The 26,009-nt window shown below is 38.4% G+C and overlaps 1 protein-coding gene across 1 annotated transcript in view; it reads left to right on the plus strand.

Moving 5' to 3' along the window:
* The window catches only part of LOC139694345 (uncharacterized), a 72,889-nt gene that overhangs the window by 32,988 nt on the left and 13,892 nt on the right, over window positions 1-26,009 (plus strand). The window contains exon 3 of the mRNA XM_071593154.1: window positions 22,621-24,296. Coding sequence (XP_071449255.1) covers window positions 22,621-24,296 — 1,676 coding nt within the window. The remainder of the gene's footprint in view (window positions 1-22,620; window positions 24,297-26,009) is intronic.

Here is a 26,009-nt window from a genome sequence, read left to right on the forward strand (position 1 = left end):
CAATTTACAGCAGGATTTAAACTGTTTCTCTTACTTATACTTGCTGGGGAGGCATGATGGACTATGTCTGCTATGGCTGCCATGCTACGACTCCGTCTGCTATGACAAAAGTCGAGTCCTGCCAAGGGGCTGGGTGTTGTTTGGTGCATTATAAACGGTTGAATGAGAGTAAATTATAGTCCAAACTTCGCTGTAAATTACGAATAAATTATTATTATTCATCCACGAGTTATTTAACAGCATTTACGACTGTGCTCACAGTTAGAAGCACCATTTTGGTGCGAGGGTGAACTATGTAACCCTCGTGGCATTGCCACGAAGACAGAACTAACTTCCAGGTCTTATATCAAGCTCACAAATCTCTCCTAATTGTGCGAAATGCTCACGTACCATGACAGCATGATGTTTTCGGTCGAGGGTATGAAAGAGTGTATCCTTCTGCGGATTTATGTTCACGGCCCGATCTGCGTACTACGGAGAGTCGATCCGCGTGGACAGACAGGCAAAACATCCGCGGGCTTGTTATTGGCGAAATCGTCCTCGGAAAAGTGATCGGGGGCTGATGGGGGGGAGCCACCGCAAAGAAAGGCCTTGGGGATTCAGGAGGGATGGCATTTGATAATTTCTGCGCCCGAGCTTTTCCGTTATAATAACGCCGGAAAAATTGTTCGAGCCGAAACCGTTAGGAGAAGAAAGTTTGCCAAGCCGCGCCCGGAAGAAAATATCTTCACATTAGTAGTAGCTGTTTTTTTATTCGCTTGAGGTTTTTGTCCGCAAGACGTATGGGTTGGGCATAATCTTAGAATGAGCCCGCTTTATGATTAATGCCTACTATTTTTTTTCTCTCAAGGTAGAGAGGATGGTTTGTTGCTCCTCGTCATGCGATGCGAGCGACACGCGATCCTAAGCTTGTTCCGTTCCCTTCCGAAATGCGACGGTGGGATGTTGAGCTTCGCAGTTTTTTATTTAATGAAAAAATTTACCAAAATACTGGAATGGTTTTAAATTGATTGCTGTTCGCCCGATCCTACATTTTATTTGAAAAAACTAATGAGCATCGCGAAAGAAATATATAACCGCTCTTAAATCGTTATATTAAATTAAAATGCTCAAAATAATTGGAAGTACAAGGAAAGTAAGAACATTTTTGCCTTACGAAATTTTTTTTTGATCAGCTTTGCAATGTATTTTTGAAATATTGCGTATTTACCAATTTGCACTACTTGCAATGCAGTCGAATCAGGAAAATCGCAAAAATAGGGTAAACTTAGTAGCTTGCCGATATACGAGAGGAATGCCGTTGATTTCCGCCATGATTCGACACAACGGCATTTTTATGACACCATAGCGGCGAGGAACCTAGCGTTCAGACGAAGCAGCTGGCTAGAGAGTCCCTTCATCGGGTTCAAACATTTCTCCCTATAATTACCAATAAATCAAATATACTATAATGTGCTACCGGCGAAGGTGGAAAGGGAGCCACCCTCTCTATAATACACTAAACGCACATTGTACCCTATGTGTAGCAGCGGACGAAATGTCCCCTAGGCAATCGAACCAACCCTGAATGCTAGGCAAGAGGACTATAATGAAGCATAAAGTTAGTTTATTAGCTTATTACGAGGCCAATGAGGTCTTTAAGCGCTCAAATAATAACGATTTTCATAAATCGCGGGTGGAGAGAATGAGAAAAGTGTTCCAAGAAGAATCGTAATGTGCATTTATGAATCATTGTTTCACGGTGTACGCATGAACAGCATGAAGATCTTTTGAAACGTCTCTCAGTTGTGATTTAATCCGATATTATCACAAAATACCATGAATTGATTCATTTCAAGTATCGATAACGTTAATAAAATCAGATGCGTTGCATTCAAGGTACATATTTCAGATGAATTTCCCATTCAACTTGATGGATAGTACCAAGATGGCTTTTTGCATTCCAGGAACACTCCAAATTTTTGAAAATAATTTCTATTTAATTAAACCAGATTCCCTTTGAAACTGCGATTCTCAGAATGAACGCGCTGGTATACAAGTTTGGATTTATTATTGCCAGCTTGTGCTGCAAATTGTTCATTCCTTACAAAAGAACAACCTGCTCTATCTATATAGCTGGTATTCCAAGAACATATCAGTTCCAGCACAATGAAGTGTGCTGTTTATAAGGTGCCGTAAAAGTTGTGAATTAAAACATTCTAAGCAATTTCAACTTGTAAACAATGTAAATTGCAAACTTGTAAACAATGACATCGGATGAGGGAGTGGGCAATGACCAAACCAGAATTTTTTGTCTAGGCCAAATTAAGGGATTCCGCCTTGATTTGATCTAAAATCGTGTTACTTGACTTAGACCCTTTAGAATTTTGCCTCTTTCCTACATGGGAGTGCTTGTTATCCGACTATTTCGTTTTATCTGGATTTTTAATGTGGATGAACCACTCTATGGCGAAGAATTTTCTGCCAGCATTCCTTTCCAAATCGCGTGGAATAATACAATAATACTGTCAAATATGAACGAAAAGTCCATAATATTATATTGATATATACTTTACTTAGACTGGGCTGAATGTGACATTACACTTTCATTCGTTATTTCAAAAATAACTTGGAAGACTACGCGAATATCACATGCTCGAGGCATGCATTACTTAAATTCTACTTTTGGACACGGTACCTGCTATCACGACAACTTTCCAAAATTCGTTCCCTTTGCCAATTAAACTACATGGAACATTCTTATTTCCTTGAATAAAGGAAAAGCAGTTAAGTGGACCAAGCGAGCTGTTTGTTCTTACAAATATGTTCAGCATCAATTGTAATCGAAAAATTAATGGGAGCGTGTCGAAGGTACCAACTTACTTTCCAAAACCTGCAATTTTTACTTTGTTTCGTACTGATTCAAACCCACTCCCTTGACCAAATTACGCTTTATGAATTCCAAACGTAAGTTTAATCATTATGGGTGATATAATTTAGGATAAATCATAATTCCAGATCTCGAGCAAATTCCAGCGAGTGTGGTCCACCCTCGTTCCAGTTCGTTGTTGAAAACTTAATAATGTGATATGCATGCTAAAAGCATCAATTTACATATACAATTTACTGCAAAAACTCATTTTTTAAACCGCTCAGTCTATTCTTATCGATCAATGTTAAACTGGCCAGGTAGAGAGAAAATGAAATCCGCGGAGACTGATATTGTCGTAAGAGTGTAAAATAATAATACAGAACGATTTAAATATGCCTAGAATCATGCAAGAAGAATGCACACCGTTATCTATAATTAAAATTAAAACATTTATTTAAATTATTAAGCTTTGAGACACGAAAAGTTACTGATAACTTAACGGTTTCTCTCTCAGTCAATTCTCTTAAATATATATTCTCTTGAGCATCTTTTACCAGCATCAAACCAAATTTGATATCAGTTTTTCATGGACTAGCGTCTCCGTATTAAGTTTCTCGGAATACTGAGGATATTTGCGATACAATCGCAGTTTCACGGTTATTCACTAGTTTCGATAGAGCCTACTGACTAGATGGCAGGGTTTTCAGCAAAGGTAGGACCATAGTAAACCATGAAACTACACCGAAAGCGTTTCCAACCCATTTATTTTTAATTTGGCTTCATTAGCACTGATTATATTGGAAAGTAATTAGAACCGGCCTGTACAGAAGTATTCCTGCAATTCATTTACTCATTTTGCCCTCATTTAATGTATTTTTATACATGTGTAATTATTAAAATTGAAATGGTCGTGTCTTGCCATCTACGTTTAAGTTACAATCTAAATAAAGATTCGGGATAGTAATTATAAAAATTATAAATATGATTAAAAATACATATATTGAATTAGAGTCAAAGTTTGGGGGTTCGTGCACGTTAAATATTTTGCTAAGGCATGTTAACTATTGTAACTATTTGTCATAAAAGCAAAGGCTTTGGGCGTTTTTGTGAATAATAGATTTTAGAAGAGCAGCTATAAATAGTATTTTCTAATTAATTAAAAGATCTAAGACATCAAAAGGCCCTCAAAAAATCTATGAAGTGCTTAAGCTTTTGGCTTAAACAATTAATATACTTTAATCTCACACCATTGCACTATGCACTAATTATGTATCAACTAATTTCAGCTTCCGTACGTATCACTAACTTTCAAAAGATACCTGTGATTTTATTGTGGATTATTATGTCAATTATACATACATACATACATATATATATAATAAATTATATATATATATATATATATATATATATATATATATATATATATATATATATATATATATAATATAATATATATATATAATAAATTGGACAGCAACAAACAATATAGAAACACATAAAAAGATCACTCACACGTTATTTCTTGATCATTTCGACGGAATTCTGCTCCGTCTTCATCGGAAGAAATAGAAGTAATAAGAAATAACGTCTGAGTGATCTTTTTATGTGTTTCTATATTGTTTGTTGCTGTCCAATTTATTATTCAACACTTCCGTGTTACGTCGACGAAATCATCTATTAATATATATTTGAAGAATTTTGGAGTTATATTCGGAGAATTTAAAATTATTAATTTTTCACTCTACGTGAAAACTTATCCTAGGCAGCCATGTAATGAATAATTTCTCGTCATGTCTCGGGCAAAGGCCTCTTCCCAGAGCGGAACGCAACGTTTCGGTCCGCCACTCATAGCCCACTATGATGATGGCAGATGGGTACAACATTTTTGCCTTCGACTCTTCCAGCACATTGAATCCCCGACTGGCCGAGCATGAGTTCTGCGTCAGAGAACTCTACTTGGGATAATAAAAAAACTGCATGGAATTAATCATGGTTCAAACTGCTTCAGTGAAAACTCCCCACCATTTTCACAAATAGCTTTCTTCCAGGGCTCATGATTGGTGATCGTGCTCGACTCTCCGTCACGGCTGGCCCAAAGGCGGTGCAACCGGTCGAGCTGCTTAAACGGTTTCCCTCAAAACACGAGTGTCGAAAATTCCCCTTCAAATGTCGTGGTTTGCTGTTTTTCGACCGTCTCAAACGTGGTAAGCCAAAAGAACTAATCGTAATTCGAGCTCGCCACGCGGGTGACAACCTAGGGCGAAATCGAATGAGGATCCGATATTTCGAAGGGTGGCCTCCATTTCTAAATGTTTAAGAAAGACGACCACCTGAACTTGAAAACATAGTGGCGGTTCCATGTAAAATACACGGGATTACCATTATTGAATATGTTTGCGCCAAAGGAAACACCGAAAAATATAACTGTTCATCAAAGTAATATGTTTGTTGTAAGATTAATGGCCGTATTATAAAATGAGTTCGTATTAAATAAAATTGTTTAAGGTACGACCAGTTATCAAAATAAGGGCCTCTGGTATTTTGGGCAGAGAACATATTTAAGCCGGATAGTCATCAATATTTTTTTATAATTCTGTTGGTAATATCGAAAGATTCTTTGAAATTATTTAATTCGAGCAAATATTTTAGCTTAAATATGCTAATTATGCATTCAATAATTTCACCTACTATATCAACTTTTAAAAGATACATGTGACTGCATAATACCATTCATATGCTTAAGGATTCTGGAATTCTTGCTGAATACTCATATAATTTAAAATTCACGCTAAATAAAAAGCTAAAAACAAATCCCTAAAGATTGTTTCAAATTCATCTTTATTCTAATGCTAATTTTAATGTGTTCGAACAATTGATTTGAATTCTGATTTATTTAGAATTCTAATAGGTCGTAGGTCTTGAAATATCCATTAAAAGTAATACGTATCGTTGCGGTTTTCTAAAGCCCATCCATATCAACCGTTTCCATCTCCTCTTATGGCTCCTCATATTTTGAGGGGTTAGGTGGAAGAAGGGACTACTTACTCTTTCTCGCCCCAATAGGGATGTATAATTATTATTGTAGTTTATGCCCGAAAGTTGAGATTATGTATACCACCATCTTCCTTCCATGCCCAACATTCTCCCTTCTACATATTACAGCCCTCAGCATTACCCTACCTCTCAGTACCTCCTCCGATTACTTCTTCTGCCATCTTCTCAATCCAGTCACCGCTTCCTCTTTTCCCGTACAAAATTGAAAGCTTGTTTGATATCACCTCATTCCCATCCTTAATCCTCCATTCTCCATGTCTGTATCTCAAAAGCCATCTTTCCTGAGGGCCCAAGTTTCAGCCACTTACAACGCCAGCGATCGTTGCCAAAGTTTTCGCTAATATTTTCTTTATTTTCCATTATAACCATTCGATATTGATGATTTCCTCTTCTCCAGTACTATTTTCACTAAAACATTTTTCCGCAATGTCCATATTTGCTTAAAATACTTCGAATTAGTGAAATATTCTAACTCCCAAAAGCTAATAGGTTTGTTTTAAATAAGTTAAAAAAGTTCTCACATCTTTAGGTTTGGAAAACTTCTCAAACAGAAAAGAAGATTGGAGGAGAGTGGAAGATGGTTTTACGAAAGAATTATGGAAATAAAATAGACAGTGTAACGAATGAAAAAGTACTTCGAAGAGAATATGAGTAGAGAAGCTTATGGAAGAGCACAATAAGAAGAGGGAAACTAAATTCTGTGGTATTACTTAATACCATAATTTAAGGAACTTTGGAGGGAAAAAAATTACAGTTGAAGGTCAAAAACTAATATGAGAAGCAAGTGATGGGAAATGCCGCTGCGAGAAGCTATGGGGGAACAAAGAAATTGGCAAAGAACGTAATAATTTGAAGAACACCAGCAAACTAATCATCTGACTGACAACTCATGATAATGATCACTCAACGCCAAGTGGACGATGATAGTTGAGTTAGCCTTCGAAATACCGACAGAGAAATACACTTGATCTGGTGGAAAACCCGCGAGGAATTCATGGGCTGACTTAAGGTGGTCCTACCCTCAAGTAGAATGACCCCAGAGAGACTGAAAATTTCCTCAAATCATCTCAAAATATAGCTTTATCCGTTGATAACGTTAATGACTGCCCTTAAACAAACTATTTTCCTGTAAATCGCCCTTCAAAAAAGTATGCTTTAATTGGGCTCCTATTGAAAATGCTGCTTTCTTCGGTTAAACAAAAAAAAACCAGGAGTAAAATTAAAAACTCTTAAAAAACTTCATGAACTCCGCTTCACTCAAAACTTTTACTTCACGACCTTCGCCCTCATCTTCACCAGAAGATGACATGATATGTTGAAACCCGAGAGGTCAAATAAAAGTTCTCAATAATGTGGAATTTACGAAGTTTTCAATTTTTTAGAAAATTCCAAAATGAGAGATTGTACACTCCATTTGAAATGTAAAAGTATATCCCTTCAGCCTTACGTGGTCAAGCCCGAAACACCCTAGAGTATCTATTATGTAGAACTCAAGTGCCTATTTAGTTAGTCTCTTCTTAATGACCTCACACCAATGTATTCTCTTCATAATTCCTGGTTCTACCCTCTGTCCTCTATGTTCTCAGGAACATGACCTCGCAAAACTAACATTTTCCTCTCTATAAATATCGTAGGCACGTCATCGCCTATCGACATAACCTACCCCAGAACATCATACAATGACAATATCGTTTGTCTCTCAGATAATCCACTTTATTTTCTAATCTGATGTTTACATTGGCAATTTATCACAAAATGGCTGAAAAATTAAAGCGATTCTCATTCACGATGTTGATAAGTCAAAATAAATAGGTGCTTCGCGGTGACATGACGTAGCCTTAAGATCATGCAAGTGTGCTATCTGAGGAACTTTAAATCGCTAAAAAATCACTAAAGCAAAGGTATTATATCGTAAAAACCTTTTGCTCAAGTTAACACTTCTTGTGTATTTACTCCTTCCTTAAGGTTAACCGACAGCTGACCCAGAAAACTTGAGGTGAACAATATTGAGAAATTATCATTTTTGGTGATAAAATGCTCAAATTTTACACAAGTCTCCCTTTAAAATCATTCTCTACCAACGTATTGCAGGAATTGACGATGCGTATGCGGAAATGGATGAATATTGGCAATCCTATCCCCATGCATGACTCCACGGCTGTGAGCAAGAGTGGAAACGAAAAGTTCTTCCCAAAGATTTAATTTCGATAAAATACCTGGAACGGAATTGCACGCATGAAAACTTAATGAACGTGAGAGACGAGCAAAAGTATGCAGGGACGAATTCAGCGCGGAAAAAATTAACGAAAGGGATTGAGTTTCCCGAAATAACTCAAAAGGAGGGAAGGGGACAAAATGGGGCCACCAATCATATAAAGAGCAGGGTTTTTTTTGAACATGCCAGCAACGTTTCCCTCAAGGAAACATCGTGAATGATGTGCATGTAAAGGCACTCCCATGATTGATCTTTGAGGACGCCCCTTGGGGACTGTGCTGCAAAAGAAAAGAAAAAAGCGTGGCAGAACGCCCTCGCTCTCCGGATGGCCTGCCACACCAAACCGTGCCATGTGTGTGACTGTGAACGGGGCAGTCTCAGGTGAAATTTCGATTCGGATGAGGGAAAGGAGACCATAGCCGTTCTCCAAGTGAACCAGGGAACGTGCTGAGCGGGGTGAGGGAGGGCGAAGGAGAGCGAGGGGGAGAAAGGGGGAGGATGAGACCATACAGCTGGGAGACAACGGACGGCGGGGACTGGGGGATGCGGCAGCAAAGGGAGTAGGAGAGCACATGCGAAGTAGAGGGGGCGGGAAGTTGTGGCATCGGAAAGAGCGATCTCGAAGTCGGCGCGAAACCACATCACTTCCAATTCGCGGCCCGCGGGCTCGAGGTGTTTGGGAGTGGTGGTCGTGAATCATCGAATGATTTTGTGTGACGTGTTAGCGTGCAGGGTAGGGCGTTTGGCTTACTGGCCCCAGGGTGCTGGTTCGAACCACTGATAGCGATAAGCATTAAAACGACTTAATGCTGCCCACCTGGTAGGATTTTGTGATTTTCCGGGTTTTTACCACCGGTGAGGAATGTTACCGACGGTCTGCTTTTAACATTTTTCCTCTCCCGTTATCACCGCTGCTGCAGTAATTATCCCTGCGCCTACAGCCCTTCTCCATGATACAGAAGGAACACAGAGGTCTCTTTAGCTTTCGTTTCTTTATCCTTCCATGCCATTGGACGCTCCAATCTAACACCCAAGCAGTGGGATTTCGTCGTTGGTGGAACTTCATGGCACAGGGAAAGGAACTGGTCCCAATACCCTGAAAAGTCCAGTTTCACTCGATTCCGTCTGGCATAGGGGTGAGCTCTCACCATCACCCATAATAATTAAACATCTGATTGGTTACTGTGATAGTGGCGTCGTTCATTTTTCCGTGTTCTTTTAGTTCAACCTAGTAAACGTGAGAACCTCTTTTTTTCTCAAAACGTTTGAAAAATTCAGAGTTAATACCTCGCGCATGGTATTTTATAAGAAGTGAGTAAGCATTATGCTTGGAACGTGTGCTTTCATTAAAAACCGCTCTGACCCCATAGAATCTGTACTAAATCAAAAGATACATTAATTTTAAGATAGGGGTTGGTAATGACACTAGATTTAAAAGAATATATGGCCCATATGAAATTATGCATATCATTATTTATTAAAAAATGCAATAGTAAGCACTCAGAACCTCCCTACCACCCCATAAAAAGAAAGAGAAATTAAATTCCAACCCCTCTTCCTCCCACAAGAATTAAAATATTGAGCCCTTAATCTTTCATCGATTTAGTTTTTTTTTACCTTGAACTACTGAGAGCGCTTACCAGGTGATAAACCATGTTTACATATCATAGCTAATTTAAAATAGATCCAAATACATTTTAAAATCAATCCAGCCACCCCAGAGCTTCGAATGCCCAGTCATTTGCTTTCCGTCTAAACATACCCTTCTTTATTCCCTGGTTGTTTTTTTTAAATGTCTTTGTCATCCCGTTAAACATTCATTAAGTTAACATCGACAGCCGTTAACGGTATTTTTTCAATATTTAATCATATAGTCGACAAAAATTTTAATAAGACAATTCAATAGTTGATTACAGTAATAAAGACTTGCATTAAAAAGCAAATTGTAGTCGTATAGAAGATGATACGCAGGAGAGTGTGAGAGGGAAAGAAGAATTTTAATGGTAAATTAAATCCTGTTCATACCTTAAATAGGCTATATTTTATTAATTTCCCGAATGAATGTTTTTTCATTATCTGTTTTGGAAGTTATTCGCTTCTTTTGACATTAAAAAATAAATAAAATTAGACCCTTTGCGCTACACAAAAAACTTCGTGATTCATGCAGCAATAATTTCGATCCGTGATACACATAATAGCTAGCTTTTATAGAGGATCCCAGAGGAAATTATTCCGTGAAGAAATTCCCGCGTGATGAAAATGAATGCTTTGTTTTTGTGCATTTCCAACGTTTTATATTAACAAGTTTTAAGAATAAAAATTAAATTATTTTAAAAATTAATAGAATAATAAGGGGTCCATATGAATAATAACTTTAGAAGTTAATTGCATGCAGACCTGGGAAACCGAGAACGGGTTAGGGTAAAATAGTTTTCTGGTCCTTCTGCATGAATGACCGACAACTTATGCGTAGGATTGGTACTGATGTATGAAAATAACGCATATAACTCTCCTGGAACACGATGGATGCAAAATTCGATCAGCATATCGTGATAATTCAAGATAATATAACAACATGTGCGTCGAAATTCCTTCCGAATTACCAGTTATTTGTAATCCATTCCTCCACTTCTGTCCCACCGAAATACGATGCGATGGATATTAATTAGAAGATTTCTCCCCAAAAGCAAACATAACTTGAGGAAAAAAATATGGGCAAAGTTATACTCAAAAGGAAAAAATAATTTAGTGGTCACAATTTGAAGTATCGATGCTTTTGAATGCGGGCAATAGTCAGCAGAATATAAACAGGGATTACATCCGAAGGAAAATTCCGCTCCATTCAGGAACGAACCAAAAAACTTCTCCAAAATGAAAAGGTGGACAAGGGCGATCGTATTATCTAACATTTAGGCCGCAAGTTAGGGTAAAATATGCCCAAGAGCGTAATACCATATTAATTTGTTGGACACCGATTATCTTGAGGATAAATATCATTTGAAATGAGGAAATTGAAATTTTGAAAAAATGTTTCCTCATTATTGTCAAAAATTATTTACCATTATCCTCTTTGTCAATCGTGATGCTCAATGCAATAGGAGTTGATTCAGCAATGTAAAAAGAAAAATAGTGCCGTGAGCATCAATGAGTGAAATTTATGATTATTTTTGGATGAATGTATGAGCTCAATGGCGAAAAATAAGGCACAGACAAACTTAATTAATCGTATATTCATTAACCTTATCCATCAAACACAAAGTTCATCTATCTCAGATGAAGATTTCCGGACAATGACGATAGATAATTCATATCTAAAGTAAACTTTAATACGAGGCGACATTTGTACGCTTACCTCCCTCTCTATAATTACTGATTCCCAATCAAAAGGCCTTTTAGAAAAGACATGAATTGCACGGGAGCCTTCAGGGCTTATTTTCAATGGCTACTTTCCCAACCGTAACCAATATTACACCGTTCTTATTAAAGCATAAGTTAAAATTCGAAAGCAGGTAGGTCGTTACAATATATACAGGTAGTACACCAATTCTTGCGAGGTAACCTAGATTCCGTCATTGAAAGTCGTTTCACAGGGAGCTGATGCAAGAAAAATGAATCTTTAACCTAAAAAACATAGAAATTTTGTGACTTCAAAGGAGCTCCCGACCTGCCGAATGAGCATCCAGCATTCTGAGAAGAGGATCCATGCAAAGCCAACGGTGCTTTTAGGAATCCGGAAGCTCTGGTTCCGTCATAAAAAAGGCGTATTTTTATAATGAACGGCTTATGAGTAGAAACAGTCACGCAATGTTTTTATCAATCCATGCATGTGAGATTCGTAAACATGATACCTTTCTATCGCCTCAAAGTGCCTAACTGTCATCGCGAAATCCGATGGAATTTGCAATGGTCACACGCTTTGCCAAAAGGACGCTCCTGTGTACCACCGGCTAAACAAAGGATCCTAGTATTTCACTCCTCAGGTGAAAATTATTCGCATTCTTATCTCAATAATTACAAATTACCGATCAAAAATAGAAATCTGCACTCTCACAAGCAAGGTGATTTCTCCTTAAGCCGCATTTATTCCAAAAATGAATACAGCATATCACCACTGTGCAGACAAAGCATCACCATGCACGGTGTGCTGAAATATTGCTCATGCAAATCATCCACTTGGTCAGTATACTTGCAATTCAAATTCATGATCAAAATGTTGTCATAAAAATTGAGATATCCTAAAGCAGGCCTCGAGTTAATTTTGCAAACAACAAATAAACCGCCACTCCTTTATTAAGGAGGCAAGAGTAGCATCCTGTGTTAAGCGCTGATGCCTGTGGATGACATATTTCTTTGTAGTTGTACTGGATTTTATTGAATGACTGGTGAGCAATTAGCACGCCCATCGTTGAAAAATCTTTCGTTCTCATTTTTAATCGTAGTTTCCTTTTGGATTATCTCGACTCCCTTTCTTTGCTTCTTTGCAATTACTTCGTCTGTATCAATAACCCTAATGTGATATTGGCACCGCAGAATATTGCGAGAACTGTATTTATTAATGGTGAAAGGATCAGTACAAAATAGATTTTTTTTGGTAATGTATATTAGATAATTTTATGGGATAAGAATAAATTTGGAATGTACAACATATGAGTATTTCAAAATGAAAAACTAGTTATTATAACCGAAATAAATTCATGCTTTGATCAATGATCTGGGCGAGCTAAGGCGGAGAGTTAGCAAAGGAAGCACGGTCCTAGACACACTATGTCGCAACCTCGTTCCGTTAGAATATAAGACACCATGAGTCTTCAAATCAAAATTCTTGTTGGCCCCCTATTTATTGTGCTACAGCACACGATAGGGCTCACCTACTAATACCCAAGTACACCATTCATTCCGGAAAATGTTGATTGTCTCTAGGTACTTCTGGGTATCGGGAAAAAATCCGAAATGTCTCGGATTCTCAACGGTTTAGTTCCCCAATGACTAATTAATCAAGGAGCGGAAGAAGAAGTTCAGTTTGACACCATCTATTGCCAAGTTACCGATTGTATCCTTCTCTCTCTCTAAATGCCAGTGAATAAAGTGAAGTGAAATGGATTACTAATTTTCTTTCTCGGTCCATCGGAGAAACTAGACAACTTGAAAACGGCACTAAAATCCTTGTTTGTGGGGTTATTTCATTTTGATTGGTACTTTTTCGCAATTGTATTGACCTGGATGTTTAATCACTGCACATTCAACCACAAAGTTGACTTTTAATTCATACAGAATTGCATTTCCTGGTAATACTGGATTTGTTATGTATCTATACACTTACTTTAAAAGTATCTACGACACTGAATTAATGAAGAAAAATTTTAACTTTTTTAACTGCGAAAGGACTTAAGTTGGTTTGGTAGTAAAATCACTAATTAATCCCAGCAAAACCTTTCCCCCAGAACATAATCGAAGCTAAACAACATAAATCCCCCCTTCTCCTTCTTTAATTTGTGGCTCATATACTCGTATGACTACTTGAACTTCTCGCCGGAACTTCGGAATCGTGAGTAAACCTAGTATTCGGGAAATATTAAACTAACGGGCAATAATATTTTAAATATATGTTTAGATAAATATTATAAATGTTGCAGTAATTTCTAACGCTTGTTCGGAACGGAAAGTAAAAAACCGATATTTTTCTTTTCCGTATTCATTCTTGGCATTGGACCATTTTTTTAAATTTTAACAAATATAGTATTGGATTCAAAATTATATATACAACTATGTTTTTATATAGTTACGAGGTCTCTGTATTTATTGGCCTCAGCTATCTAATGGGCGTTTTTTAAAAAATTCCTTCGCCCTTATTAGAAAGGTAGCAATCATGCTACCTTTGCTACCGGTCTAATATCAAGACTTCGGTCATTTCCCCACCACATCAGCAAATCAGATTTAAATACTAGTGAAGGCCGAAAAACATATTTTGATTATTTAAACGCGAAAATTTAACTTAAAAAATAAAATATAAGCCTTCTAAGCTTTGCATTTTGAACAATCAACGTGAAATTTCCGACCAAGAAATCATGTAGAAAAATTTATTAATGCATCGATAGCACTTTTATCAGCGTTGGATTTTACAGAAATAAGCTTGATAATCGTTGAGAAATTCAGAGAGAACAATTCTGAAACATCATACTCATTATGAAGGCTTTCGCAAAATGTGAACAGCTTTGCAATCTTCAAAAAATATGGTTAGTTTTACTGTTGTATGTCTTTCTTTAAATCGAGCTCCTTTCGTTGTTTAGGGCAAACATCCACAATTAGCTCTCTAAAATTTTTAAAACACTATCACAAAATTAACAATAACTTAGTAAGTTAAACTGAAAGATAAATTTCTAAGCTATTATCAATTTCGATCATAAGATTATTTGGCCAAAATTGGATAATTTGGTTATCTTGAACTATCCAATCGAAGGTAACCTCCGGTTAAGGCCAAATTTCAGTTTTATGAGTGCTAGCTAAGTTTAAATTTGACTTTAAAACAGCTGATAGATGACGTTACTTCGGCTAAAGTATTCCCATCCATCAATGAGCAATCTTATTTGTGTATAAAATCGTATTTGTCAGTAATCTCCAAGTTTAGTTAACGTACAAAACATACCGATCCACACAATATAACGATTGGAATTAACGAGACGTTATAAAATCAGGTCTGAACGTTCAAGGAATGATTGCTGACCCCAGGCGTATCGACCAAAGTAAAAATGTCATTTACCTATATTAAATCATTTTTCTTCCTCGTCTTTTTCAATTCTCTGCTCTGATTAAACTATTCTTGCCACTAAGAACACTATTAATATTTTATAACGAATGGGAAACCCTGAAATGAGTAAACTCAGATGACTTAAAACCATCGCAATGATATAACGCAGGATGAAACGCATCAAAAGTATGTACGTGTACAGCTGATATCAAAAATCTTAAAAAAATTATTTTTATCGTAGAGCTGTGCCATATTGCGTTGCATCGAATTCAATTTGAGATGTTCGTGTAATGTCGCATCGCGATGTCGATGTGGTAAGCACTGCAATTCATCTTTGTTGCGGCGTATTTTCAAGCAACATTTTAAGCCAAACATTAAAATTTTCATGTCGATGATTCAAATTTTTTTTAAAATATTGAATTCGTATCGCATATCCATGCTTTGTAGACCGAAATACTTCGCATCTCCCGATTTTTCCCGGACGAAATAGGAACTACGATGCAACAAACATGAGCCAGTTTTCAGCCATGATGGCTGTTTCGCCAACAATGGTTCGGTTTCGACCCGTGCACTCAACGAAAATATACGTACTCGTGCATACCTAAAACTTGATCCGGTCTTTACTATCCATTGAATTCCGTTTTATCGGAACGTCCGTATGTCTTTCGCGTTTGCTTGACCTCATGTACGGCACATACGCCACAGTACATCTGCCAAGCGTTGTGCGCGAGACGAATTCGTTCGAAATGAGTCCATGGCAGGAATGGAATGATGGCCATCGCTGCCCTAAATACAATCACAATGAAAAGAGGATGGCTGCCCCGCTTTGCACGTCTTTCTCTGAAAGGGGGTGATGATAGAGATGTATATGCATTACAGGAATTCGGAAATTGGTAGTAAAAACGTTTCCGGGAATGAACTCGTGATGAATGGGGACAGTAGAAAGCATTAAGGGAGAATCAGGGGGTGAATGGCTTATCACGAAAGATGGAAGCAACTCTTCTCCTCCCCGAGCGCAATTCGAGTGAAATGCAAAAGGAACTGGGTGTCGACCAAAAATTCAGGTTATTTTGTATCAAAGCGGTGGCCAGTGAAAATGAATACCGAAACACTCAAAGAGTTCCTTAACCACTGACTGTACCTTACGTTTCTTAACTTTTTATTTCACTCGTTGCTTATGCCAGTGAAATGTAGTATTCTCTATTAAAACTGAATATTTCCGTCGATATATAGGACTTTCACCGTTTACCTCGTTCCAATTCAGGTGATCTATTTTTAAGAAATCATTCAATAGTGAACCCATTTCGTTCCACTCCCCATTTTGCAGAATTTTATATCAAACTACTTCCGTTTATCATGTATTCCGATAAATTTCCTACCTGGCTATTTACAATGCTAGATTGGGGAAAAACAATTAATTTTGTGTAAAATGCTCGCGTATCGCTTTTCATGCTCGAAATTGTTTTTGGAAGATCAGCGCTTGAATAAAATGCCGACGGGTGATTAGTTTTTTTAAAGTGCTTTGAAAGTTTTTTTTAGTAATAAGTGAGGCAGTTTTAGTTTAAAGTGTGCCAAAATAAAGAAAAGTGCAAATAATAAGTGCACAGCCGACGGCGAAATGCGTTAAGAAGCCCGGCGGAAAGCAGATTCTCCTGGCAGGGGCTGTAATGAAGCGAAGCCGTGAGGAATTCATCTTTAAGCGTGTGCCGTGTATGGGAGGATATTGTCCGTGGTTGGGCTCAGTATGACTCTGCTAATTATTTTTCAAGTTGGGATGACGCGACTTTAATTCCAATTTATTATGAAAGTAACATACCAAACGAGTAGATCAACCCAAATATAGACTTGTTTAAGGGGAGGGTAGAGATCACCTGATATTAAATCCTAAGGGTCTATGTGAAATTAATATTCAAGATGGGGGCAGTTCCTACCCACGTGTCGTTCCGCCTGCGGTTTCCCAGCATTTGGAAAATCACACAGCTTGGTTACGTAGGTGGGATTGTCTGGAGACACGATCGGGATTCGAACCCAGTAACCCCCCGGCTCATAGCCAAAAGTTCTGTCCACATAAAGTCACAAATGTTACTGCTATCAAGTCATGGATGATAGTACGAAGTCTGTAAAACATAACTATCGTTTGTTGATTAATAAGGAATACAATGTTCGGGAGAAGGAGGTTCAAGGAAAAGGGTGAGCTAATTACGTCAATTGCACAAATCTACCAAGTTGGTGATCCAGCGTTACATGAATTATGAGAAAATGTTTCGTTAGTTTAACTCTCTTTAAGTTTATTTGGATATAAGTAACATAAAGTGTTTAAAAAATGTTGAAAAATAAAATTGTAGTAGAAATCCTCAGTGTAGTTCTTTTACTCATTACACACCACACATTGTGCATAGTAAGAGGAAAGTTACAGCAGATTAAAACTACACATATTTAAAATTCTCTGTGGGCTAGAATGAAAGATAATATTTATAATAGACAATTCAATTAGTTAGAAGAAACACCGTTATGGTCTCGCGGTTAACAGATGCATTGGCTTTGCAGACTTCGCTTGGAATCTCTTCCGCGGGCACTTCTACATTCATTCCTAAGGTAGCGGTAGCTCGAAAGTTATATTATATAAAATAGAAGTTGTGGAAAATATACCATGAAATTGAATTGTCAATGCTTATCCTGAAATGAATAAATAAATTTCACTTTGCATAAACTCTGTTAGTGTAAAGTTAATTACTTTAATAGCAGCACATTTTTCTGTTTCAATGTAAGGATAAAATTGGAAGAAAGTGAACTAAGTATATTAGTCAAAATCCGCAGTTATTACCATCCATATTAGAAGAGTTGGATTTGGATATATGTGAGGCAATATCCACATTGACCAGTTTTCCAACGGTTAAATTAGTAAGATATTATTTTCCAAAGAAAGCTATGAACACACTTAATTTTCATGAAATTTTATTATGCTGACAACTTCTAAATAAAGCTCGCTCTTACTTACGGCTGAATCAATCGCTGTGCATTCGTATCCACTTGCTCATAACATTCATTTTTCATTTCCACAGAATACATGTGGATCATTGTACACAAACAGTTGGCAAATATCTATACAATTCAGTGCCAATAACCTTTGCAAACTCAACATACGTGCATAAAACAATATTGCAGGGTCATCATATTTCCCAGTCCCCTTATTAAGGAAGATGACTTTCGTCTTGCACGCATTGCCCTTCAGTATCTATCTCTCACAAATTGATGCATTAAAATATCGAAGAACAATGGTAACGTTACTCATCTTTATTTCACACCTTGCCTTATTTTTAATCACTCACCCAAGTTCTTACACACACTTGCATTTGCCTTACTATTTCATAGATTACTTTAATTGCATTTCATAACTGCTCATTTGTACAATTTCCTCTCAAAAAACTTTCTCAAATCTGATTTACTTCTCTGTTCTTCTCGGAATAAACAAATACCAATACATTTTCCTTGGCAATTTAAAGCACTTGTCGAAGTTCAAATATCATCCGTGAATTCCTCAAAACAGTAGGGTAATTTTATTTTCATGCGAATCCATTTCTTAAGTACATTGAAATTCGTCGAATAATTTTTATTGGAAAGTTAAGGTGTTTATTTCAATTTCGTATCGAAATCAAAACGTTCAGCAAAGTAGTTTAATCATCCACCACAATATCAATCCCCATTCATCTCTCTCTTTAGCCGCCTCTGCCTCGAACGCGACCGTGGAGTGAGATGCATCGCAAAAGGAAGTAAGAGATACAGCTTTTATCCAATAATTACGGGCATTTCCTGCCTCTAGCCACTCGCCCGAGTTCAAGTTTTCCAATTAATTTCTCCGCGGAACGTGGACAGAGCGCGTGGCTTGCGAACCTAATCCCCTTTCCCACTCCCTCCGCCACCTCAATATCATTTCCCTCTTCCTATCCTTTCCCCCCTCCCCCTACAACTCCCATCCCAACCTCTCCGCCTCACTCACCCTCCCCTTCCACTCAGCCTCTCTCTACGCCCTGATTAGCTCGACAGCAGATGAGACCTTCTCTCCGAAAACCCATTATTCTTCGTCAATTTACGACATTCATTCACATCCTATTCCCATTTCTGTGCCCATGTGCGTCATGAGCGGTAGTTTCTCTCTTTTATTATATATATATATATATATATATATATATATATATATATATATATATATATATACACATATAATTGTATTTATATTTGTGTGCACATTATTTTTCTTGAGGAATGCAAATGTTTCTTACGCGGCCGCGGTTAGGATTTTGAGACAACCTAGGATGCAATTCAATGGTCGAGCCTAGAGACTCTCTGGGGCAGTTTGACCAAATGTGAATGGTGCCATCATTTTTAGTCGAAATAGACGATCTTTATATATACCTTGAATTAATAAACGTAATGCAAATGTTCCTACCTGCTGTCTTAACAACATTTACTCACTTATTTCTCCTCTTCGATAGGAACATTTCAATTTAAATTTCGTGTATTTTCCAATTGTTTACTTCACAAGAGTTCAAGAAACGCTCATGCACCTTCTGTTTTCAGCATCTCCCAAACACTTAGTCAACGGAAGCAGTGTACCGACATCCGGTTTCGATGGAAAAGGGGCCCTTTCATTCCAACTCTTACTAGAGGGTCTCTTATTCTCGTCGTATTTCGCAGCTACGGTCAAGTGGTATCATAAATTTGCAAATGCACTCCTTTTACCCACTAGGATAACACCTACCGGATGACGTTGACCTCTGCCAAGGAGAGGAGGAACGTGTGCCCAGTAGCGAATCTAGAATATTTCTATTAGACGTAGACTATTTTCAATAGAACAAAAAAATTATATTGTTTTCCCTCAAATGTAATTTGAAAATTATGTTTACTATGACATTAACATCTACGCACTGCAACACCCTTTGCTGTAAATAATTGTTTGCTCGAGGGAAAGCAGGTGTCTTACAGCAATGCCGAGCAAATAATATTAATTTTGAGCTTAACTAAAGTCAAAAATATTCCTAAAGAGAGGAGCCATAACCCCCCTCCCCTATTTACCCACTCCTATTAGTCATTTACGCCGGGTCAACTCGATGGGAGAGGGCTAGTCTGCCTCGTGGGGTTCTGATACCATCCCGGGAGTTTTTTTACCGTCTCGAAAGCAAGGCAACGAGTTTTGACTTTTGCGGGAGCGCTAAAGCTCCCGTTTTACCATTCCAAAATCTTTTCGCTGCTTTACTTTATCACTTTTTTTTTAAACTCATGCCTCCCCAATGTAACCACCCTCGGGGTGAGAGAGGAGCATATCATACGAACGCACCTCCGTGCGTCCGTGGCGCGTGGCATGCGAATCACCGGGTCGGAACCAATCTGACAGAGCATGTCGCCCAACCGTACGTGGAATTTTTCTTGAGGAAGTCGTGAATGGATTTTGAATTACGAGAAGCAGAAGTGTAGAAAATATGGTAGGTAAAATTAATTTTCTGATACATAAAATATGTGTGTAGAAAACAATTTCATGAGATGAAGCCTGGAATTGTTTTCATTGTGTCAACAAAATTAATGATACCGCGTTAGGTTAGGTTTTCGCGCGTTTTGTAACGCTTTGAACTATTGAACATTATAAAGTCGCTGTAAAATCAAATACAACTCAGGAGAAAGGGTAGGATAATGAGAATCATTAGATTATCATCACTATCTCCTCACAAGGTTTTGTTGTACGAGCATGTGATTATTTTTGTGTCACAATAATTATATGATTATTTTTTGGGCAATAAAATTCAATGAGGAACGCGATTCTACTCAGGTTACAAGTTATAACCTGAGTGTTAAATTTGGTTGATGTTGAGTTGACTGCAGAAAAGTCAAAAAGAATCTAAAAGTATCCGAATTTTATTCGTAAATAAAATATTCTAAATTTTTTTCAAACCGGAAGAGTCCATCTTCAAAGGAAGGAACGGAAATTCCGTGGGGGAAACCGGTTTCAGGTTGCGAGGGTACACTCCAATAAAAATCCGTCACTTCTATCCGGCTGAGAGCCACAAACATAAAAGTGACATGGTTTAAAACTGGGAAATCAAGAGGCTCTGAAATCATCACAAACAAAAAGAAAATTTTTGATCACATGCTCTAGCCCTGTTTAAATAATGAGTGGGTTGATGAGAGCAAGGTAGTATTCCTCCATGACAGTTGAAGAAAGCCCTTAGAAAAAGTTATATTGGAGTCAGAGTTTTTGCTGCATCGGCCATTGAAACATTTTAAGATATTACTAATAATTGGTGATCGGATGTATTCAATAGCTAAATGAATTTGTAACTATTTTTTTCTGCAAAACGTAACGAAATAGTATAATTATATAATAAAGCAGGCAGTTCAATTGAGAATAATTCACGATTTATTGCGCAGTAGTTACAAATGGTCAAAATGAAGCATTATAGAGATTACCTAGAAAAAGAAAATACTGGCTATTTAGGGAAATGAACAACGCTGATTATTAAATCGAGGCTGAGTAGGGAGAAAAGATTTTAAGTCCGTGTTTGGAGCGTCGCTTACGAAGGAGTGGCAAATTAGCCATTGAAGGATAGAAATTTCTTTACCGAGTGCGCTTAAACATGCCACTGTGGATGGCATTGGGGACAAGATGAAAATACAGGGGAAATAATTAAGCTGATTTCAAAAAGGAGCTGGAGTAGCAGGGAAATGCCTCATCTAGAAAATGTGGGAGCTGGATTTGTCTCCCTCAAAGACATTCAAAGTCGGGTTGAAGAAGAGAATTTAGTAAAAGGAACATGATACGTTGCATAGTCGAAAATGAAATACGCGGATCATCAAAGAAATAGATAGGAGTGAATTTTGGATATTAGTGACTGAAGAACATGATTTAAGCCGAGGATAAGGAGATGCCCGCAGACAGAATATCAATGAGCGAATGAGTCTCTTCATCTACATAATTTCCTCCCAAGCCACCACATGCTGGCACGTGGCGTAGTGTGTAAAGAAGTAGCGTAGCTGGAGAAGCAGGTTCTCTGCATAAGTGGAGAAGCTCAATCTATTTTGAAAAGCGCATCCACGGCGCAAAACTGCATACAGATGCGTGTTGCGTTCGCTACATGTCTCGTACGTCCATTTCCTCGACTGCTGGGGTTTTCCACCGCAGTAAACGGTCTGATTGGAAAGGGCTGAGCTCACCTCGTACTAATATTAGCCCAACGGAATATGAGATCTAAATATCAGGTTAAGGGGACAGTAAAGTTCAGGAATTGCTGTCGGTCGCCTCCGCTGGTAACTAATAACAGCGAAAGTGTCAAACTACTTTAAGTGGCCAGAAGCACCACCACCTTGGGGTGAATGTAAAGTAAAAGTGAATAAAAGTAAATTGCCATATAAGGCATTAAGATTAGGTGCAATGGTATTTCAGAACCAGATTGAATTTAAGGAATCATGAGGTAAAAACACTAAATATCGCCGGGATGCACTGCTGATTCATTAGCCTCCTGAAAGGGTGTCTCCAGTTTTTTCCACCTTCACTCCATCGTGAGCCCTAAGCCCCCTGGAGAGGACGATATTTCGCCCGATTTCACAAAGATATCGCCTAAGACTAATTTGCGGGGGACCATGATCGCCACTAGATGATGAGCCTTCCAAGTTTTTCTTTCCGATTTTTTTTCATCCAATCCGTTTTATGGGCTTAAAATTAATATCTAGTATCTAAAATTATCATTGCTCTTTTCATCGCAGGAGCCAACTCAGGTAGGACGCGGCAAGTCTCTCCTCATTCTTCCGTGTTACCAAGCTGGGGTGGAGAGTCACGGCAATACTGGTCTCTCCCTGGGAGCACCACTGCGTCACTGCCACACGGAGCAACCGGCGCCCGACCCAGCGGCACGAGATCCCCGTCAAGACCGCCTCTCCCGCCGCCCTCCGACGTGCTCCAGCCGCCCCCGCACCCCGTGCCATCCCGTGTCGCCACGTCCCACGAGGGCCTCGACGACCTTCACTCCACCGTGGGACCTACGCCTCCCGAAGAGGAGAACGAGATTTCGCCCGACGGATATTACTACCTCCCCCGGGCGACTTCCTTGCAGAGTCACCTGTCGGGGGAAGGAAAGGGGGCCCCGCGGGGGGAGGCCGCAGCAGCAGGCCGCCCGGCGGGGCCCCACTTCGGGGATGTGAGGAGGGGGCGGGTGGAGGAGGCGACGATGGTGAGGAGGGCTGGTGTTCTGCGGAGGAACGGGAAGTTGGAGGAAGGGACGGTGGAGGAGGAGGGGGTGACCCGCAAGGCCCCGCAATCTAACCCCGACATACAGGACATCATCACCGGCATAGTGAGACTTCTGGGAGGGAACGTGAACGTCCAGGCTAATACGGGGACTCCTCCCACCACCACCCCAGATCCCATACCGTCCATTAAACCAATCATCTCCCAGCCCTCCGCGCCTGGAGGTATGAGGCCCCCGCCTCCACCGACGCCACCCTTCGACCGGCACCACGTGCGAATCAACAACCGCGGGCCGCCGAGGATCACAGACATCCTCTTTGAAGAGGATTCTGATGGTATCCGCCCACCGCCACCACCCAGACCCAACAGAATTCCCCCTTTCCTACCCTTGCCTCCACCCATGAAACCACTGGTGACTGCAAGGCCGCAGGGTACCATTGCAGTGCCTGTGTCTGCAGGAAACCCCAAGCCAGGCTCGGAACGTCCACCTTATCCATTTGAGAGGCCGATTATGCCCAGTGAGAACATGAGACCAACATCTCCCTCACAGAAACCAGTCAGCAAACCCACAAGGCAAATGCCTCGTCCTTTTGCTACGAAACCTGTTGAACCATCTAAGCCATCCACCATTAAAAGTTCCTCTACAAAACTATCACCATCCATAAAAGTGACAACATCAGTTTCTAGGTCTTCTAGCAGAACGCAGACATCAAGACCCAGGACTTCTGTGAACCAAGGAACCTCAAAATCAACTTCAGTGGTATCCAGTGGGGTAACAAAGGCGTCAATTTTATCAAGTACAAAGAAGCCTACAGCCACAATTGCAGTAACACAACCAACAAATAAATCAACAGCTAACTCAACTCCAGAGCCAACAACCACTGTTTCTGCAACAGGAAGTAAGGTAATAGGAACAACAACATCAATTACTGCCAAAGGATCGACTAGAAAAGAGAGTATTGGAACTGCAAGCAGCAAACTACCAGCAATCACTAGTAAGAGTGGCTCAGTTGGCTCTACAACTCCAATGGTGTCACTCTCACCAAGCATTCCAAAAGTTCAGCCCACAAAGGTGGAAATGAGTCCTCCTACAATCTCACCAACCAAAACAACATCACCGTTGGCTGACCATAGTGCAACAAATATTATTTCCATAAGTACCAGCTCATCAACTTCCGAGCAAACCACTCCCAAGGTAAGAAGCAAAATACATTTAATGAAATTTAAAATGAAAGTTTCATGCATACTATGAATGGAGATATTATGGCAAGTAGAATAGTACTTACCAAACCACTCAGGCAGAAAACTTTGGGGCATTTTCTTGTTATTCATTTATATAATTGGAATTTATTTTTGATTCTTGAAGTATATTTCCTCCAAATGATATTACATTTACTGTTTCTCAGAGTCTACATGAACAATTGATTTATCAGTCATCTTATTGTTGGTAGTTCTTTTTCTTGAGCTGCTGATATGAGTAAGATTAAAAACTGGTTTAATATGGAAGTAGTTATGTACTGCTATGTATTATCAATATATTTGGTCACCATATGCAGAACAAAAGATATTTGCATTAAGTTAATTTTTTATCTGTAATTCTTGTTCAGGAACTAGATGTATAATATTCAATCATTCATTTAACTTATATTTCTGAAAATCTTATGAAAGGTGTAAATTTAATTAACAAATTGTTGCTTACATGTGGATGATGACATAGGTATTTATATTCTATCAAAATATTAATATAGAGTTTAATAGAGATAAATCCCCATATTTTCCATGACTTTGATACAGACATCAGATGAATACATCATTCAATATTTATGTTAAACCCAGCATAATCATAGCCTTTCAACTAGGCACTCAAATATTGAATCCATATAGCATCAGATGAGACTGTATTCTGATCATGCTTTTCCAGAATGATGACACTGGATGGATAGAACTCTATAGAATACAAAGAAAATAACTAAAATGTTATTAATTCTCTAACTGGATGAAAATTAGGCAGCTTTTTGACATACCTTACTGCTGAGAATAATTTACCCACAATAATAAAAGCAGAGTACAAAATTATGCATTACTTAATTCAGCATGAGTCATCAAATCATTTTAATCCTCTAAAAATTCTATCTCTTGAGTCGAAATATAGACCTCATTCCCATCTACCATTAGATTATTTCGTAACTGAAAATGCTTTAGAAATGCTAGACTCATACTTATTGACTTTATATGAAACTGACAACTACGTGGCTACAAAAATAATTTCTACCAAATGGTTTGTTGTCGGCTACCACTCATTAACTTTTAGCACATGTGAATTAGTTGCCTGTTCGGAATGCCTGTTGCAATACTCCCAAGCTTTCACCTATTTCTCCAATTGACATCCACTCACATCACTGGAGAAGATATTTATTTCATGACTATTGTTTTTCAGCTTTGTAAAACTATGGCTATGGCATCTTCTGGACATTAGTATCCTGAGTGCATTTAATAGATATTTATGTACCTGTACATGTAGGTATTAATCGGTCACAATAATGATATCAATCAGGAAATGGTACCTACTCATGGAAGTTATATAATTTATGATGATATAAATGGATGTCTATCTAGATGTTGATAATAGAAAATGAAAAATTATATCTAAGTGTGATTCCCATGAAACCTCTAAACATTGGTACTAGAGCTAAGCTTGTTTAATTATCAAACATATAACTATATTTAGGTCACTATTCCCTTGAAGCTACTCATATCGAAGATTATGTAAATGTACAAAAACAAATTATGCAACATAACTTATACCAACAATAAAACGTAAGAATATACAGAAATATACAATGAGTTCTTTACTTCCACTGTCTGAATACAATATCATGCTTTTTTTCTGATATGTTTGTGCCTTACA

Source organism: Hetaerina americana, unplaced genomic scaffold (assembly GCF_022747635.1).
Source record: "Hetaerina americana unplaced genomic scaffold, ioHetAmer1.1.p SCAF_1, whole genome shotgun sequence".
NCBI classification, from domain to species: Eukaryota; Metazoa; Arthropoda; class Insecta; order Odonata; family Calopterygidae; genus Hetaerina; species Hetaerina americana.